The 18,883-nt window shown below is 37.1% G+C and overlaps 1 protein-coding gene across 3 annotated transcripts; it reads left to right on the top strand.

Moving 5' to 3' along the window:
- Positions 1-716: 716 nt before the first annotated feature.
- On the top strand, positions 717-7,306 carry f2r (coagulation factor II (thrombin) receptor). 3 transcript variants are annotated; one of them, XM_088629640.1, is made up of 3 exons: positions 761-1,134; positions 2,215-2,251; positions 4,637-7,306. In XM_088629640.1, exons 1-3 carry the CDS (start codon positions 1,132-1,134, stop codon positions 5,794-5,796), a joined length of 1,200 nt encoding a protein of 399 aa, XP_088485766.1. In that variant the 5' UTR covers positions 761-1,131; the 3' UTR covers positions 5,797-7,306. The 3 variants fall into 3 exon arrangements, with proteins under 3 accessions (XP_088485764.1, XP_088485766.1, XP_088485765.1); XM_088629638.1 differs by lacking the exon at positions 2,215-2,251 and having other exon boundaries at positions 717-819; XM_088629639.1 differs by lacking the exon at positions 2,215-2,251.
- Positions 7,307-18,883: the final 11,577 nt, after the last annotated feature.

Raw genomic sequence — 18,883 nt, 5'->3', positions numbered from 1 at the left:
TTTTTCATTAATACTCCACAGATGATCCCATATCTTTGACCAACAGTGCAGATTTAATCAAAAACTCAAATAAGAGATATGCAACTTTGTTTGGTCACTACAACGACTGGCCAACATCGTGAATAAATGCAGTCTGTCTTTGATCCCTGAGACAATTTATGTTCTGAAATGAACCTAAGGAATGTAGTGTGCATGTTAACTTACTTCCTTTCACCATGACCTACTCATGTCTAGACACTGGCTCTTTAAGAGTGGTTCCATCTCATTTGGAAATAGTTAAAGCCAGATGTCTTGATATTTTATCATCTAGCTTTGTTAACTCTTTATACATTTTAGAAATGTTTAAAATGGTAAGTTGTAATTAAAATTCAAAAATATGCTCTTGGTATAGCACTGATAGAAGTTTACAGTAGGTGGGTCCTCTTTCATTAAATATTTCAGACTGGCTTCCTTAAATGTGTAATAATGGAATAAATATTGCACAAATAAATACATTTAACAGCTTCATACATATGTACAGTGGTTTATTGTACAGTACTTAATAAAGTCATGCTGCAGGATGAATGCTTTCGATTTCCCCTGTACAGTACGTGTATTAAAACTACTTTGTGATAATTGTTCTCTTATCACTGAGAGAAAAAAACTCTCCGGAATTCTGTCAGCGCTGCTCTTCCTTAAACCCTTTCTTTGGTAAAGCTCTCAAATTAGGATGCTGACATCACTGGAAAAAAATGTGCAGCCGACTGATTAATAGTTTGAACTATTCCTTGACAGGCCATAGAGAAAGAAGACGCCAGTACCAGGGAGTAGGAATAACAGGTCTGTTCTATACATTTCAGACTCGGTGAAAAACTGGGAACGTTTTGTCTTCTCTTTTGAATCGAATTCCAGATCTTGTGTTCTGCTTTGCTTTGCCTCATAAAACCGATTGTTCTTGGCTTCGTGTAATATAAAAATACTTTAAAATTTAAATTAGCAAGTATTTTCTCTGAGTGAAAGTATTTTTTTCCCCAAACTTAAAAGAGTCGGTGACAAGAGTTGCAATCACTACAGCGATGGGGCTAAAAGCGCTGGTGTTGTTTAGTTTTTTTACACTATTTATGGCGCATAGTGCCTGCTCTGAAGGACATAATGGTGAGTGAGAGTTTTAATTAATACTATTTTTCTTCTTTCTGTCCCTTTATCAACTATACTTTTCTTGTAGTTCTCAAAAGTATGTATGTTAGAGATAGTGAAAACAAAGTTAAGACAGCTTTTCTAATTCTGAGCCTGAATGTAACTAAAACGAATCAAGTTTATTGCTTTAAAAACATTTATCATACTATTCGTATCTTCATGTTTTTACTGTATTTGTAAGTCTCTTCTTTTGAAAAGTTTTAACGTTCATTTGCAGTCCATTTTAATTTTGTGCCATAAATGAAAAATATTTAAATGAATGCAACAGTTCTTAATTTTGCAAATAATGTAATGTAATCTGCTGAAAAGTAGCTGAAACGCAACTTCTTAGTAAATACAAAACTTGCAACAGAAAACCGAAAACAAATATTCAAATGGAATTCAGAAGTTTATTGATACAACGTATAATAATTCAACAATATATTCAACAAAAGTATTAATGAATATTAATACTATACTATGCCTTATGTATGCTGTACAAACATATACAGTATAGCTGAATATGTGACAACAACTTCATGTACATTATAGTACTCATATCCAGCCATGGTAATGGTAAAAAATATTTTTGGTTGAATTTATTGATTTTTTTTTTTTTTTTTAAAAACATTTTAAATTTACATCAATTTTGTATCTATGTATTTAATGTGAGCGATATAGTTAAATACTGTACTCAAGTAAGCAACAGCAGCATCTTTATCTGCAGTTTGATCCCACAGCTTTTATTTTAGATGTCCAGAGCCCTAAAGTACTGCTCCACAATGTTGCTTCCTTGCGTTGGATAGGCTCATGATGATGTCATCTTGATTAATACAGTTCTGTATATAACTTCAAGGTAAAAGGTAGTATTAATGTTAATGAAAATCAGCACCAAAGAAAATGAAAGAAATTGAAAACAAACAATAAACAAAAATTATACATGGTGTTTAAGGGGGTGGCAGATTCTGTGGTAAGCATTGCTGCATCACAGTGCTGGGGCCCAGGGTTCACTTCTTGTGATTTTTATGATATTCCTTTGTTCACATGGGTTTTTTCCAGGTACTCAGGTTTCCTCACACAGTCCAAAAACATACTGGTAGGTTGATTGGCTTGTGGGAAAATTGACCGTGGTGTGAGTGAGTGCATGTCTGTGTCTGTGTGTCTGACCTGCGATAGACTGTTGTCCCACCCAGAGTGTATCCTGCCTTACACTTTTTGCATGCGAGTATAGGCTCCGGCTTCCCTGTGACCCAGTATTGGATTACCAAATGGATGGATATATACACCAGGCTACATTGCTGCCAAAATAAATAGAAATTACACTTGATGCAAGAACTCTAGTATTCCAGCACTGGAGGAACCAATAAAGAGAAAACCCTTAAACTTCTAATACCCTGATAATGCAGTCAATTCGTGTGACCATCTTTGGAGAATGGGCACCGTTTTTCATTTTTGAATCGTTTCAGTTGTAATAAGGTTGATGTTTTTTGTGATCCTCAAAGACACTTCAAATACTTTTTTTAGCTTTGTGTTGAGAAATAACAATAACTAAGAATTGATTGAAATATAGTTATACAGTGTTCTTTTTTTAAACTCACTAACTCAGCCTCAACTGTATAAACAAGACAACAAGATCTGAATAAACATGTTACCATTGCAAATTTAAAGATCTGAAGATTTAAAACCATCCCTTGAGGAGAAACTACAAGGAATCTAACTATTCAGTCAAGATAATCTGTGTTTGTGTCTGAGTTAATTTATATCACCAGTTTTACAAATCCATCTGGTAAATGAATGCACCAAACAAAATGTAAATATACCACAAGTGAATTTGACCTGCAACATTCATCATCTCAGACAAAAAGAAAAGATCAAACCATCATGACAATTTTATGCTATGAAGTATGACCTGTCAAATTGAAAACATTACAAACTTAGTATCAGGCATACTATGGCTAGTTATGGCAAAACCTGGACATGTTTTCTTGAGGCTATGTCTTTGTAAGCCTAGTATTGTGTAGGCTTACATTTTCCAATTGAGATTTGTTTGCAGCAGCTCAACAGAAGTATAGTTGCCTTCAGAGGTGCTCATCTGTTAAAGCAAATTGTTCTCCATATCATGACACTTAAACTGCCTCACTAATTGGCTTAAGCAAACCAAGAATCCACTTAGTGACCATCATCAGGACACACTTTGTCATCCATTAGATTACTCATAGTAACAGAGCACTCTCTGGTGGAAATAAAAGAACACTCCACCACTCTCCCTGTCACTACTTCAAAAAAAGATGATTTAGTTTCTCAGCTAAAAAAGTTACCATTGAACTGCCTCCATGGACTGATCATTTTCACACCAAATGTGAGCATCAGTCTGTCTGCTAATGCATGGGTTCATCATAACCCTCTGTGCCTATTTGCAAGTGATAGACACCTTTAACCTGCCTCTACTGGTACTGTACGTCAGCAGCTATTAAATTCCTTTCAAAGACCAGCCTGCCACAACTAAATTCTCTGGACTTGTCTAATTATGGGTGACATGGTGTTGCAGTGGTTAGCATTGCTTCACAGTGCTGGGGCCCTAGGCCCAATTCCTGGGGTACTATCTGTGTGGAGTTTGTTTGTTCTCTCTGTGTTTGAGTGGGTTTCGTCTAGATGCTCCAGTTTACTTCCCCATCCAAAGATATACTGGTAGGTTAATTGTCTTCTGGGAAAACTGGCCCTGCTGTGAGTGTTTGCATCTTTTTGTCTTTGTTTGTGTCTGTGTATGCCCTGTGATGGACTGACATCCCATCCAAAGTGTATCCTGCCTTGCGTTAGTTGATTAGGCTCTGGCTCCCCCATGACCCTGTATTGGAGAGGTTAGAATAATGTTCTACTTATTGTTTAAGCAGCACAATTCATTCTACAGTGGTTTACTCCTCTCACTTGCTTTTTACATTTTAAACTAGAAAACCAATACCTAGAAAGGTGGTTTTAGAAATGCAAAGTGTTTCTATCGTCACAGCCATAGGAACAAAAACAGGACAAAGTTGATCGAAAGAAATAATTTAGTTCTACCTCTATGCGTTCTGTAGAAAGAGGCTTCAATAAAGGTCAATAATGTGTAGTGTTCCATAATCTGTAAATTAGCCTTGAGGTGCATTCATCTACAGGAACTCTGTGAAATTGTTACATATCTAAAATCTTCCCATTACAAAACACAGAGAGTGCATTCTAAATTGTGAGTGATCATACAGTACAAATGAATCTCTGAGCAAGCTAAAGTTTTCTGAATAACAATCAAAGACTTCAACAAGGAACAAGTGAAAGTGAATTTCACATTAAATACATAGAAAAAACTGTTTTTTCCACTTCTTTCTATCTTGTAGCAAACACGCTGAGGTAGCTCCCCGCTTAAACCATTTATTTAATGTTTCTATTTATTTTGATTAACCATAGCAAAAAACCCTGTGGTTCCATACATTTTATTCTTCCATTTCAGGAAGCATCGCAAGAGGTTTCTCCCTGGTTGATCTCAAAGCAACCTATGAACCTATAGACTTTACTTACTTAGATGTTAACGGCGGGGATGGAAGTGGATCTGGATTTGAAGAACCTGAAAAAGACATCCACCCTCATACCAGATCCCACAAAAAGCTGTCGCAAGAGGCCACACGATTTCTCACTGGACCTTTAATGACGGTTTTTATCCCTACTGTTTATACACTGGTGTTCATCATCAGCTGTCCCCTGAATGCCATTGCAGTCATCATGTTCATCTTGAAAATTCGTCCGAAGAAGCCAGCGGCCATATACATGCTGAATCTGGCAGTTGCCGACATGCTGTTTGTCCTTCTCCTTCCGTTTAAGATTTCTTACCATTTCAATGGCAATAACTGGGGATACGGACCTACAATGTGCCGCATAGTAACTTCTGCCTTCTACTGCAACATGTACTGCTCTATTCTCCTTATGATGTGTATAAGTGTGGACCGCTTACTGGCTGTGGTTTATCCCATGAAGTCTCTCACCTGGCGCAGCCAACAGAATGCCCTGGTTGTGTCTTTAGCCATGTGGCTCCTTGCCATTGGTGGAGTCATGCCCATTCTCCTATCTGATCAGACTGCCGTTTTACCACAGCTGGGGATTACCACTTGCCATGATGTGCTGGAAATCGAAAAGTTTACAGGCTACTACCTATACTTCTTTCCAATTTTCTGCTCCATTTTTTTCTTCATCCCGCTGATTTTTATCATTGTTTGTTACATCCGTATCATTCAGTGCCTCCGGTCTGCCAATGTTGCCAACAGGAGCAAGAAGACAAGAGCAATTTTCATGGCTATTACAGTCTTCGCTGTTTTTGTTGTTTGTTTCACGCCGACCAACATCATTTTGCTCATTCACTACGTGCAGTTTGCCACCGGGTACAGTGATAAGTCCTACATGGCCTATCTTCTCTCCATGTGTATTGGCAGTGTGAGCTGCTGTCTGGATCCCATGATTTATTATTTTGGATCTTCACAGTGCCAAAAGCAAGTGATTAGTCTCCTACAGTGTAAGAGTAATCAAGAGATGACCAGCAATACACAATCTGAAAGTAGCAGTAAAATGGAAACCTTCCAATCCAGGCTTAATAGCCAATATAAGAAGCTGATGGCTTAAACTGGTATGTCTGCTTGGTGGTCGGTGTCAAGAAAGTTAGTAAGTTAGTAAGTATGTTCTACCAGTAATACAGGACAACATTTTGAAGGACAAAGCTGGATACACTCTTGTTTTTAAGCTATATTTCTAGATTTTATTTTTCTATACTTAAATCTGATATAAATGTTTGCCTAAACAGTATTAATCTTCAAATAGTTGGTGTTATCCTGCTGAATGTGTAGGCCAGTGAATGTGTAGGACAGTCAACTCCTGTCCTGAAGGGATACAATCTAAAGTGTTTGATGGATCTCTTCAATTCTCTTACATTTTCAGACCTGGAAAAGGAGATATGTGTGTCAGCAAACAAGTAATGCAATGACATAATTACAAAACCAGGTAGAATGAAATTCAAAAGAAGCTGTAGCCCTCAAGGATTGGAGTACACAACCTCTAGTGTAGGCCTTTACTATAATTATACTGTATATGTAATGGTAAGCTGATGATTTATATTAACCAAGTAAAGATACTGTATATAATGTTGCTCATTAACACATTCAAAAGTATACTTTTAACAGTGTTTTAATCAAAGCATTATCATTATGTTTATGTATTTGTACTCTTCTATGAAATGTGTGTTATTACATGCCTAAAGTAAGAACCAGTTCCAAATTTGTGTAAAGATCAACTTCATTTGAGGGCTTTAATTAACAATATCTCAAGTATTGTCTTCTTCCAGTGTCTATCAACATTTTGGAATATCTGTCAATATGGAGTCACACTGTGATAAAAACAAATACCAGTGTGATTTTATATATACTGTGTATAAAATGTTTTAATTGTTTACAACATACTTTCTAAGGTTGGTATCCCTCAGGCGGGCCTGAGACTAACCTACCTATTCTTTGACACATGTGATTTTGGTTAATGTTTCAAGAAGCGGTCAAATAATACTGATTGTTAAAACCATCTTCATTTTGTATTCAAGGGGCTGATCAAGTTCCAGCATTTAAAATAGTGATATTGATATTGCAATATTGATAAAAATATATCATGACCGAGTTATTTCCATACCTTTATTCCCATTTAAATATGGATAAAGATGAATTTGTATTATGACCTGAAAAACTAGACTGTTAATTTTGGAAATAGGATATTTGTTTTCACAAGATATTTGTCTTGTGAACACTAGATAAAACAATCAAATTTTGTTTTCAGCTACCAAAATATTTTTTGGGGTTGATGTGTTCCAACATGACCTGCTAGTTTCTTTTTCTTAACATTTGTTGTATTGTAATACGATTCTTTGTGCGGTATTTTTAAAACCTGTTCTGTTACTTTTAATCTTATATTTAATACACAGGTTTTTCATGTACTGTATATCCTTACAATATTTCAATTGTAAATTTCCTTGAGCAGTTGTATGGTAACGTACTGTATCTACAGTATACTTCTCTCAAGCCAAATCTTTGTATTCTTATATACTGATTGTTTTTATTGTATGATGTGGTCTAAATAAAAACGACATATTTAATTGTGGTGTTGGGGAATGATGTTGGATTCCTATGGAGAATTACTTTCATGTGATATATAATTAAAATAATATACAGTAAATGTATAAATACAGTAAATCACAAAAGAACAGAAGGAAAATTGCACAATGTACAGCATTGTAAATGATTTTATATCTTTTTTTACAATTCTAAGAGATAATAGTTGTCTACAGTGCAGTCTGTAGGTGGATTCAGCAGTCTCATCCACATACAGTATGGCCACCCTAAAAACAGTAATTGAATAATATTCGGCTTGATCCTCTGTGTTTCTCTTCTAGTTACATAGTCACAAGATGTAATGTGTTATGATAGATATACAGGACTTCACCGGAATGTATCAAATGGGACTGCACAAAGGCTCCGTCTGGAAAAAAAGGAATTTTCATCTGGCACGTCCGTGTCACTGGCAGACTGATGAGACTGCACTAAGCAGTGGTAGCACAAATGCCCAAGGACCATATATACTGGTTTGGTGAGACTCTTCTGACTTTCCTAGCATCTGTGAACTTTCACTTTTATCGGTGAGAGTTGTATCACTCTCTCAACCTATGCTGACTGTTATGAGCACTGTAAGATCAGTACCATAAAAATGGAAAACAGGTCGATGAAGCTTCCTGAAGCTAGAAAACCTTCTCACTCACTTCTGTTTTGTTGTCTTTCAAAATATGATTACTATATTTACTATGTACTATATCACTATATACTTATATTATAGTCCTCTGAACTTTTTGTAAACAAAGAACAAAGTTTTCAATCTTTTTCACTAATGGAGATGTCTCTTCAGACTTCCATCCATCCATTTTTTAACTGCTTCATCCAGTTCAGAGTGGCTGGGGAGCCGGGGGCCTATCCTGGCAAACAATGGGCACATGGCACCCTGGGCCAGCACAGGGCATAAACTGGCATAGACACACCAAGACTAGTTTTCCATAAAACCTAATTAATTGTCTTTGGACTGCGGGAGAAAACCAGGGCAACCAGAGGAAATCTACACCAAACACAGGGAAAACATAGAATTTCCTAGGATTAAACCCAGTGTCCCAGCACTGTGAGGCATCAGCGCTAACCACTGCACCACCCTCCTTCAGGTAAATATGATCTCAGAAAACCAGAAATTTGACAAAATAATGAGTAGAATGATTTTGCATCAGACTTATTCCTGTGCTACTACAGCAATGTGTAAAATACATCAAATAGAACTCAGAGATGCACATACTGTATTAGTTCATTTCTATTCTATGGTAAAAGGGTTTACTCTGTATGCCTGATGCCTAGAAAAGTACGACAATCAACAGATGTTCCCAGCCCATGGGCTGGACTACCATTTTGGAATCTTCGGAATCCCAGGGGAAACCTTAGAATTTCTAGGATTACTCTAGGGGCCAAAGGGAAAGTACAATCAGATAAGACCAAAAGAATCAAGGAAGGGTCTATAAACAGGAATAAACAAAAGCAGTGCTGCAGAAAGCTTTGATTCAGATAATGGTAAAGAATCTCTCCCCCAGAAAAGGCTAGAAAAACAAACCAGAAGGAACCATCTTCACTCAATATTTGGATTTGATAATCAAGAAAAATGTATTAAGCATAAAAATACATAAAGCATGAAAAAAGCAAAAAGTATAAAAATACTTAACTTGAACTTGAACTTGAACTTTATTGCCATATGTAACCGGTACTAGTACAATGGAATTCTTACTTACAGAAAGTCTCGATTGTAAAACAAGTGTAAAAAACAAAACAAAGTGCAAACAGTGCATCAAGACAATGTACAAACAAACAATAGACAATGTGCAAGTAAACATGCAGACAGTTTGAATGTAAACAATACAGACGTGTAAACAATGACTGGAGACGTACAATAAATAAATTACAATGAGGTAGATGGTGATGGTGTAGGTGTGGTCCGAGGGGGATGGCTAAATGTGTTCGCCAGTCTCACTGCTTGTGGATAGAAGCTATTGAAGAATCTAGTGGTAAGTGTCCGTATGCTCTTATATCTCTTGCCTGAGGGCAGTGGGGTGAAGAGCTCATGCCCGGGGTGGTGACTGTCCTCTGTGATGGCCAGAATTCTACCACGGCAGCGGTCCTCATAGAGGTGTTTAATCTTGGTGAGACCGCAGCCGATGATCTTCTGGGCCATATTGACCATTCTCTGCAGTGCCTTTCTTTCTCGCGAAGAGGTGTTGCCATACCACACGGTGATCCCGTTGGTGAGGACGCTCTCGATAGTGCAGCGGTTACTATTATTAACCCACTACTATTAGTTACTATAGTTAGTATAGTTATATAGTAGTAATAGTTACTACTATTAACCCACTTAATGGGTTAATAGTAGAACCTGTAGTTTCAATAACTAATCTGATGCATTTCTAGTATCTTCACTTTTGTTTGACAGGTTATTTAAAGTGATAAAGTAGGCGGCACAGACCACAACCAAGGATGATGATGATGATGATTATTATTATTATATTATTATTATTATCATCATCAAAGAGCCAGAACCTAATGGAATTAACAGGGTGTGTAAAAGTAAATTTTAAGACAGAATTGGAAAGTGCTGCATCACTTGCAAGATCTAATCAGGGTGGAAGACTGTTCCACAATTTGGAGTGACAGAACACATAGTTCTATCTCCTAGTGCTTGGAGACTGTTTTTGGGAACTGAAAGAAGGCCAGAGTATGCAGAGCTGAATGGGATGTTCGGATCAATGAACTACTAACAAACCAATTAAGCTAGAAAGTGAACTTTATGTTCGTACATCCCTTAAAGGTACAGTAGGAAGCATTAGCTAGACTCTTACTCTGAAATGCAAAGTGTGTGGCAGGACCGTGGAAGGACTGCAGTAGTAGATGAGCTGCCACACAAGGACGCCAAAGGCCTTCTAACTCTGGTAACTAGTTTAAATGAGCTCTGGTAGTTTAAATGCTAATTGATTATTGGTTAAAGGTTTTGAAGTGCATATTCTCACATGAGAGTAATATATAAAAAGGGATTGCATGCTGATAATTGGGGATATAATGAGGAAGTTAGGGGTGGCTGTTGGAGTGTTTAGTTGAAGAAGGTTCTTATTAGCTCTCCTATGTCTCCAAAATAAAATCTCCTGCTGCTTAAGTAACCGTCCTCATGAGTTATTTATGGGCTCAGATCCCTAGAGTCATTGAACTTAAGTGTGTGTCTTTTTCACAAAGGGATCAGGCATAGTGAGACTAAAACAGGAGAGAAATGCTTGCTAGTTTCAGTTCCAATTCAACTCTGATCAGCTGGGTAATGAATATGTGTGAATACACAAGCAAGCATTACATTGCAATAACTTATAACCTGGAGGAGACAAAAGCATGCATTACTCTTCTTTGTCAGTCAAGATAAAAAACTGAGACACTCACATTATGAAAATGCAAAAAAATATGTAACGGCATTTCAAGCAAAAGCTATAGGCAGCAGCTATATTGGCCTGCAACTCACAACTGGTAATCCATTGAAGCTAAGTGGATATGAGCCTGGCCAGTGCCTGGATGGGAGAACTCCTGGGAAAAACTAAGGTTATTGCTGGGAGAGGTGTTAGTGGGACCAGTAGGGAGTGCTCACTTTGCGGTCTGTGTGGGTCCTAATACCCCAGTATAATGACAGAGACACTGTACGGCATTTCTAATAAATGTGAGGTTAACATTAGTAGTAGCAAATACAGTACATAACTGGCTCTGATAATTTTGATTTTGCACTCAGCATATGACAACAATTGAAAAAAAGCACTGTATGTTCTTTCAAAAGTTACACAAGGCTGAAATCAAATTAATATTCATGTTGTAAGCAGATTAGACGCTTAATTATTTATTCAAATTACAGGTTTATAAAATTTATAAATATAGTATTTATAGTATTTTAAAAGTAAAAATACTTTTTACTGTAAGTGAAACAAGTATTAGAAAAGTGAAGTGTCATCTGCTTGTTAGAAACCTGCACATTCAATAACCTATTAGATAGTCCAGATAAAGAAGAGGTTCTGGTATCTATGCACAAACTATTGGGTTTTGCTGCAGCAGGTCTAGTAATTCAGATGTATTTTTCCCCAATCCATTTTAAATTCTCCTGCAACTGCCCCTCAGCTACAGTGGTGCTAGACATGTTCGTGACACTTTAGAATTTTCTGAATTTCTGCATAAATGTAACCTAAAATGTGATCAGTTACTAAAACCATAGGTTCACATACCTTTTCCGACAAAGACATTTAATGTTGGATCATTTTGATCAATAAATGAATGAAAAAGTATATCCTTTTGTGTTATTTGTTTTATTGGGTTCTCTTTATCGATTTTTATGACCTAGATCTGATCACATTTAAGGTCAAATTTAAGCAGAAATTCAGAACATTCTAAAGGGTTCACAAACTTTCTAGCACCACTGTAACTAGTGAAGACTCCATTATGGTTCATATTTCTCCCCTTGGTGGCATGTTTAGTTGTGGATAAAAACTAGAGAGGCCTCATTTCTTCTTCTCACCTCACTTCTGGAGTTATCCTCCATTAAATATCATGGACCCAGGCTAGAGTGAACTGGAGGAATATCAGCTTGTCTGTTAATTTACTTGCCTTCAAGCAACATAATCTTACAGTAAACCTGTGACAGCTGTAAGGCAGGATGTTCTGTATACTATAAGAATCTTATAACTCTTGGAATGCCACTCTTCAATTGGCTATAGACAAGTGCAATAGATTATTATTTTTTTCAATTCTAAATTGAAACATCAGACTCTGTCTTGGTCCTCTTGCAATTAAGAAGTTAAATGTTAACAACTCAAACACAGTTGTTACCATCCAATATCTAGTTTATAAATTTAATTGCAGATTTGTAGAATTTAAAGATTCTAGGACAGGCTGTACAGTTAAAAGATTTCCCCAGAAGTCAACTAACCTACCAGTATGTCTTTGGACTGTGCTTATCTGCAGATGAGCAGCATAAGTCATTTCAGTCTGGGTTCAAAACAATGCATAGCACTGAAACAGCTCTTGACCATTACTGGTTTACTGTGACTTCTAATGTCCATACCATCATGCTGAATAGATTAGAGAGATTTATTGGTCTAACCAAAACTGCTTTCAACATTTTAGTTATTAAAAAAAGCTAAAAAACAATGTGTTCAATTGAGGCATTGCTTCTCCTTGAAAAAGTGGGTCACACCTAGTGTCCCGCAGGGCTTGGGTCTTGGTCCTTTTTGTTTTAGTAGCTACAGTATATGTTACCTTTGGAAGGCAGCAGCATGGATACACAGTGGTTACCATTGTTCTGTGTGCCCCATGTTCAATTCTGGACCTGGCCATGCCATAATAGTGACAGTTATAATAATAAAAATATTTTCCTTACACTTAAAAATCAGCCAGATTAAGGGATGGTTATGGACCCTTGGATTCAAGTCTTCATTGATATTGTATCGGTTTTAATTTCAATGCCATTAACACCCAAATTAATAATTGCACAACTAGATTTTATCTATTTATATGAACTATCTGCTTTGTCATACTTACTGTAGATATTAAAAATGGATGCAGCATTTGTTTCTACTTCTGAACAGAATTTGTATTAATTCTGTGTTAATGCATCTGTGTCAGGTCTAATTTTACTATTAAAGGTTTTCAAACCAGTACTTACATCAGGAATCTTGGTATCATTTTTGAGCCCGGTCTTGCATCTCAAGCTTGAAATAATTAATGTCTTACACTTAAAGTATATGGCTCTTTTCTGGACACTTTACTCAAAGCACTTTACAGGTAATGGGGACTCCCCTCCACCACCACCAATGTGTAGCACCCACCTGGATGATGCGAGGGCAGCCATAGTGCACCAGTATGCTCACCACACATCACGTATTAGTGGGGAGGAGAAAAGAGTGAGGAAGCCAATTCATAGACAGACATTATTAGGAGGCTATGATAGGTAAAGGTGAGGGGAAATTTTTCCAGGACACTGGAGTAACACCCTCACTCTTTTTGATGCAGCAAGCCTTTACTTACCGTAGATGAATTTTTTAAGAAGGTATATAAATTAATGCCATTTGAGGCTTCATTTGAAATGTTTAACTTGAGAAAAATGTTTATTAAAATAAGGGTATTTTGTTTGACAATGATATTAATGTGATAAAGTTAATTAAACAATAATAAGCCCTAGAAATTAATGTTCTGAACATCCGCATTGCCTTTTTATCACTGCTCAAAATTTAACCAGGAGGTGGAGCAGTTGATTAAGTTTTGAAGAGGGCTATTGGGAAATAAAGTTGAATACCCCTGTTGCTATAGCCTACACAGAACTATGTTAAGTACAAACTGACGTACATAATACAGCTGAAATAAAAGAAGGTTGTTCGCAATGCACTCAACACATTGTAGGTGAATTATTGTACTTCGACAGAGGAATACTGTATCATTCCACCTTCAGTAGTTTCTAGTTCTCTGGGACCTCTTCCTGATTGGATGTTCATATTATGAGCCAGCAGCCATATCACCCTGCAACTCACAACTGGCAACCCACTGAAGCTAAGCAGGTGTGAGCCTGGCCTGTACCGGGATGAAAGACCTCCTGGGAAAAACTAAGGTTGCGGCTGGAAGAGGTGTTAGTGGGGCCAGCAGGGGGTGCTCACCTTTGGTCCATGTGGGTCCTAATGCCCCAGTATAGTGACGGGAACACTATACTGTAAACAGGCACCGTCCTTTCAAATGAGACATAAAACTGAGGTCCTGACTCTCTTTGGTCATTAAAACTCCCAGAGCGTTTCTCGAAAAGAGTAGGGGTGTAACCCCGGTGTCCTGGCCAAATTTCCCATTGGCCCTTACCAATGATGGCTTCCTAATAATCCCCATCTATGAATTGGCTTCATTACTCTGCTCTCCTCCCCACTGAGAGCTGAGGTGTGGTGAGCGTTCTGGAGCACTGTGGCTGCTGTCGCATCATCCAGGTAGGGCTGCACATTGGTGGTGGTGGAGGGGAGTCCCCATTACCTGTAAAGTGCTTTGAATGGAGTGTCCAGAAAAGCGCTATATAAGTAGGCTGGGCAAACGATTTTTAAATTTTTTAAAAAATAAATAAATAATGAGATATAATGATGTGTTCCTGCTTAACTTAGACATTGCACGACTTTAAAACATATAAAAACAGGTTTCGAGAGTTAAAAACCACTTTTTATGCGCGAAAAATGGGTGATTTTTATTCCTCGTGATCAGCTCAGAATCTTTGTGTACGCTGTAAGGTTTTTACTTCTAAATTAAACGTTTAAAATACACGAATTTCATAAAGACAACACACGTTTAGAAGAGAAAAAATCCCATTCTTTTCTCTTCCTGGTGTGTGAAACTGATCAGCAGGTCTTTTTTTCCCCAATCAGAGGCTCTGAAAATAGCGTTCCGCCCACTGCGCTCCGTCAGAGAGGGGCGCGGCACCGAGAGAGGGAGGAGGCGCGGAGCGCAGCAGTACAGAACGAACGATCTGCTGCCTGGAGCGATTATGGCAGCGATCGCGTCTGCATTTATAACTTAGTTTTTAAAATTAATCAAGCAATATGAACCATCTCTTTTTACTTTTAAGTCACTTAATTATCATTAAGCACAGCTTTCTCACCACTTAGACTACTTTTTGATACCATCCTTAGACAAAGCAGAAACTTCTTGTTCTGTCTAATGACATTACAAGTGGAAAGATTACAGATTTTAATCGTCTTTAATTTTGTTACTTTATACATTTTAGAAACGTTTCATCCATACAAACACCACAAAACTATTCTCGATTGTATTTCTGAATGGTATGTTACACTTAGTTCACTGTTTTAAATACATCTAATTAAGAAAGTTAGGTGTTAGCATAAACTATTAGCAATCAATATTAAATTAAGCACTGTAATAATTTGTTGCACTTTCCCCCGCATCTTGTAAAAATATATTTTCATTGTTCAAATATACATTAAATCTGACTATCATATAATAAGTACAAAATATAATACAAAACTAAAGAAAAAATAGGGTTAAATATAATTCAAAATATTTTGCTAACAATGTTAACTGTTTATAAATAATAAATTGTATTAACTAAAGAGTAGGATGGCACAGTTGTTAGTATGCTTTTTGTTTTGTTTCTTTTTCATAAATACAACAGTATTACCTGATGTCTCAGTGGCTGCCAAAATTAAATTTTGCATGCAAACCTGTGAACTAGAAAGATAACTAAGATATCCATCCATTTATAATGGTGGCAAAGTGGTTAGCATTGCTATCTTGGAGCACTGGGGTCCTAGGTTCAATTCCTGCCATCCTGTGTGTGTGGGGTTTGCATGTTCTCTCTGGGTTACATGGTTTTTCTCCATATGTGTGATATGACTCCCTCTCGCACTCCAAAACATACTGGTAAGTTAATTGGTTTATGGGAAAACTGGCCCTGGTGTGTGTGTGTTTGTGTCTGTCTGTCCTGTGATGGACTGGCGCTATGTCCAGGGTGTATTCTGCCTTGTGTCCGTTACTTACTGGGATAGGCTCCAAATCCTCTGTACTGGATAAAGAGATTAGAAATGGATAGAAGTAAAGGCACTGTGTGGATGGAACTATACACAGTGTTAGAAACCCACTATGAAATGGCAGCATCTCACTGAGAATAAAATATTTTATAGTGCTGGCTTAAGGAAACAGCCTTTCCACCTCTCTTGCACATCAGTATCCATACCTAGTTATTTAAACAAATTGCCTCTAATTATAAACATCTTAATATGCTGGCTCTGTGGATCCGCATCAGCTATGTTTGCCCATTCCTTCAATTCATGTGCATCCAACACACAGTTCAATGCTAGCAACTACACAAAATCTAAAATACAATCCTCATTTCAGTATCTATGTAAACATACAGTCTGTTAACTTCATCATCTTCATCAAAAGTTTGCCTAACCCCATTAGGAAGTGTTCTTGTTATCAGTGTATTCCTCAGCTATCCCAAAATTATCTTCTTACCAACATCTCTAGTTTTTTATCCTGCAATAACTCAGCCAACACTTAAATCTCGAAAAGCTGCTTGTGTTCATTTCTTTAAAATCACAAATATCATGTGTAAATACTGTCCATGTAATACTCTGCATTGTGGAATAATAGTTTATTTTAAAGGGAACTAGAGAAACTAAGAACTAGAGAAATCAAGAAAGGCTTTTTTTTCTAGAATTAATAAATGCACATCCTGTTCACTGGGGAAATTAAATCCACACTGAGCAATCTTCAATATGTTCAGAATATGACAGCGAGAATCCTATCAGGGATGCATTACACCTGTTTTCAAGTCCTTGCATTGGTTACCTATCAGGTTTCGAGTCAACTTCAAAATCCCCATCCTCATTCAGTACCTACAGTATATGGCTTATTATCCGTCTACTCCCCACCTTTGTCCGTCTGACTCTGGTCTTCTAGCTGTCCTCAAGAACATCTACATTCTGTGGGTGACAGGGTCTTCTCTAGCTGCACCCCAGAGCTCTCAATTTGTATTCCCAGTGATATCAGTCACGTACCCTGAGTGCATTTAAATCTAACCTCAGAACCTTTCTTTTCAGAAGACTTAGTGTCTGTAACTGCTTCATTTTCTAATTTTGGTAGCACCTCTAACTGCTTGTCTTTCTTATATGTATTTACTTTGTAATCTGTGGTCCTTTTATCTGTTTTTATATCTACTGTATTGCTTTGAGATGCCACTTTTAAAGGTGATATATAAAATAAAGTTTTTTATTATTGTTATAGAGAAACATGATCAGTTTTCCCTGGTCCAGATAAAAAGATCTAAAGCATACTAGTTTGTCACTCTTCTCATTCCCTTTGCTAAATAACTTTTCATACTAATCTGATCAATCTAACTGCCTGTTTTCTGTGCTTTCTCTATCCTGCTAGATTTGCAATTATTCTGAACATTTTCTTCTTGAAATAACTCATTTCTAAATACCTTTTTTCACTGTTAACATCTTGCAGCAACTCTGCGACAAAATATACACTTAGCACAGTTCATCCTGCTACCAAAATTGAATAAAAAAATCTTAAGATTTCTATATTTATGTCTTTATTTAGTGGTTTCATTAGTGACAAAGGCTAAACTTTCTTGGAAAAATGTCTTTTATGTGTTGCAGAAAAAACTGACTTGCTTTAACAAAGTATGTTTACAAATCCTTTCACCTGGCAATCTACCAGAATGCCCAACTATCTGAGAAGCCCTCCATGAAACCATGGTTGCTATTAATTCATTTAGGGCTTATTGACAGAATTGCTGTTTTTTATGCATGCTAATTTTCTGATTCCTCACTCTGTTTCATGTTTATAGACAAGACTTTATTGATCGTGAAGGGAAATTGATGTACATGATGAACATGTTTGCATGTTCTTTTGTAACTTACACCTTTTTGTGATTTTTTTTGTATATCTAAGCAAGTGTTCCTGCATCCCTCTTCTGCACTTTAGTCATGGCTTTTTTTCTGTTTGCTTATTTCAAAGCAACACCTGCTCCATTTCTAAAACTTTTTACTCATGTGCATTTTTGTATTTTTTACACCTCTAGCACTTTAACATCCGGAATTTTCATTTGCCTTAATTTGTAGAATGAACTTGAGTTTAAGCCTAAAGAAGTTTTCATTATCTTTTGTTTCTTGTCCTACAACTGTTATTATTGATCACCGAATTATTGTTCTTGACATGACTTCATTCAGCCTTTCCTGAACGTCTATGACAGGCAGAGAGAGTGCTGTTTCTGGTGCGATCTTTTGGAACTGACATTTCACTGTTATAAACGAACAAGAAATTAGATTGCTCATAGATCACTTATCCTATATAAACACAGCGTAATTGCCCTCCGAAAATCCTCTTTTTCTTGTTCGTTTTAGAGACCTTGATCGAAACTGATTTTAGATGTCAGAAAGGATTTCTTTTCTCTGTATTTCCTACATTGCTTTGTCGAGATTTTAACTTTATATCTAACTTTATATCTAGGCTCAGATTTCAACTATAAATCGTACAGTAATTAATAGCAGTAAATACTGATGTTTTGCGCCCCCTTACCACAAAAATATATATGTTTTGTAGCTGAGATGAACTTTATTTCGTAAGCGTAGCTACTGCGATTCGGACACGGACGGTTAAACATGGCGGCAAATCAGACACCCAGAGGGGGGGGGGGGCGTCTTCTCGCCTCCATAACTAAAATGCCAAATATGAGTGGCTTAATAGGAGTGGCTTAAGCGACATACACAGTCGTTTAACTGACATCGTGTAAATTTCGCTTTGTTGCTGATAGGTTAAGCTTTCGAAACTCTGCCCCAAAGTCATGTGACTGATTTTTCGCCCTGTTTCGTTGGTTAAACGCAATGATCACAAGCACCACCATGGTAACTGGGATGTGTAGTTTTTAATTCCGTTTGAATTATAACTGTACGTACTGTCTTCGTATTTGGCCAGGGCTTTAAAGAGAGGGCGCGCCAAAAATTTTCGGTCCCGTCGTCTCCGCTTTAAAGGTACCCCTCGTCGCGGAAGAATTCGATCTCGGGACGTTTGCCCAGCGTAATATAAGT

Source organism: Lepisosteus platostomus, chromosome 4, assembly GCF_059453375.1.
Source record: "Lepisosteus platostomus isolate fLepPlt1 chromosome 4, fLepPlt1.hap1, whole genome shotgun sequence".
In the NCBI taxonomy this organism is placed as follows: domain Eukaryota; kingdom Metazoa; phylum Chordata; class Actinopteri; order Semionotiformes; family Lepisosteidae; genus Lepisosteus; species Lepisosteus platostomus.
This window is presented reverse-complemented; position numbering and strand designations above follow the sequence as displayed.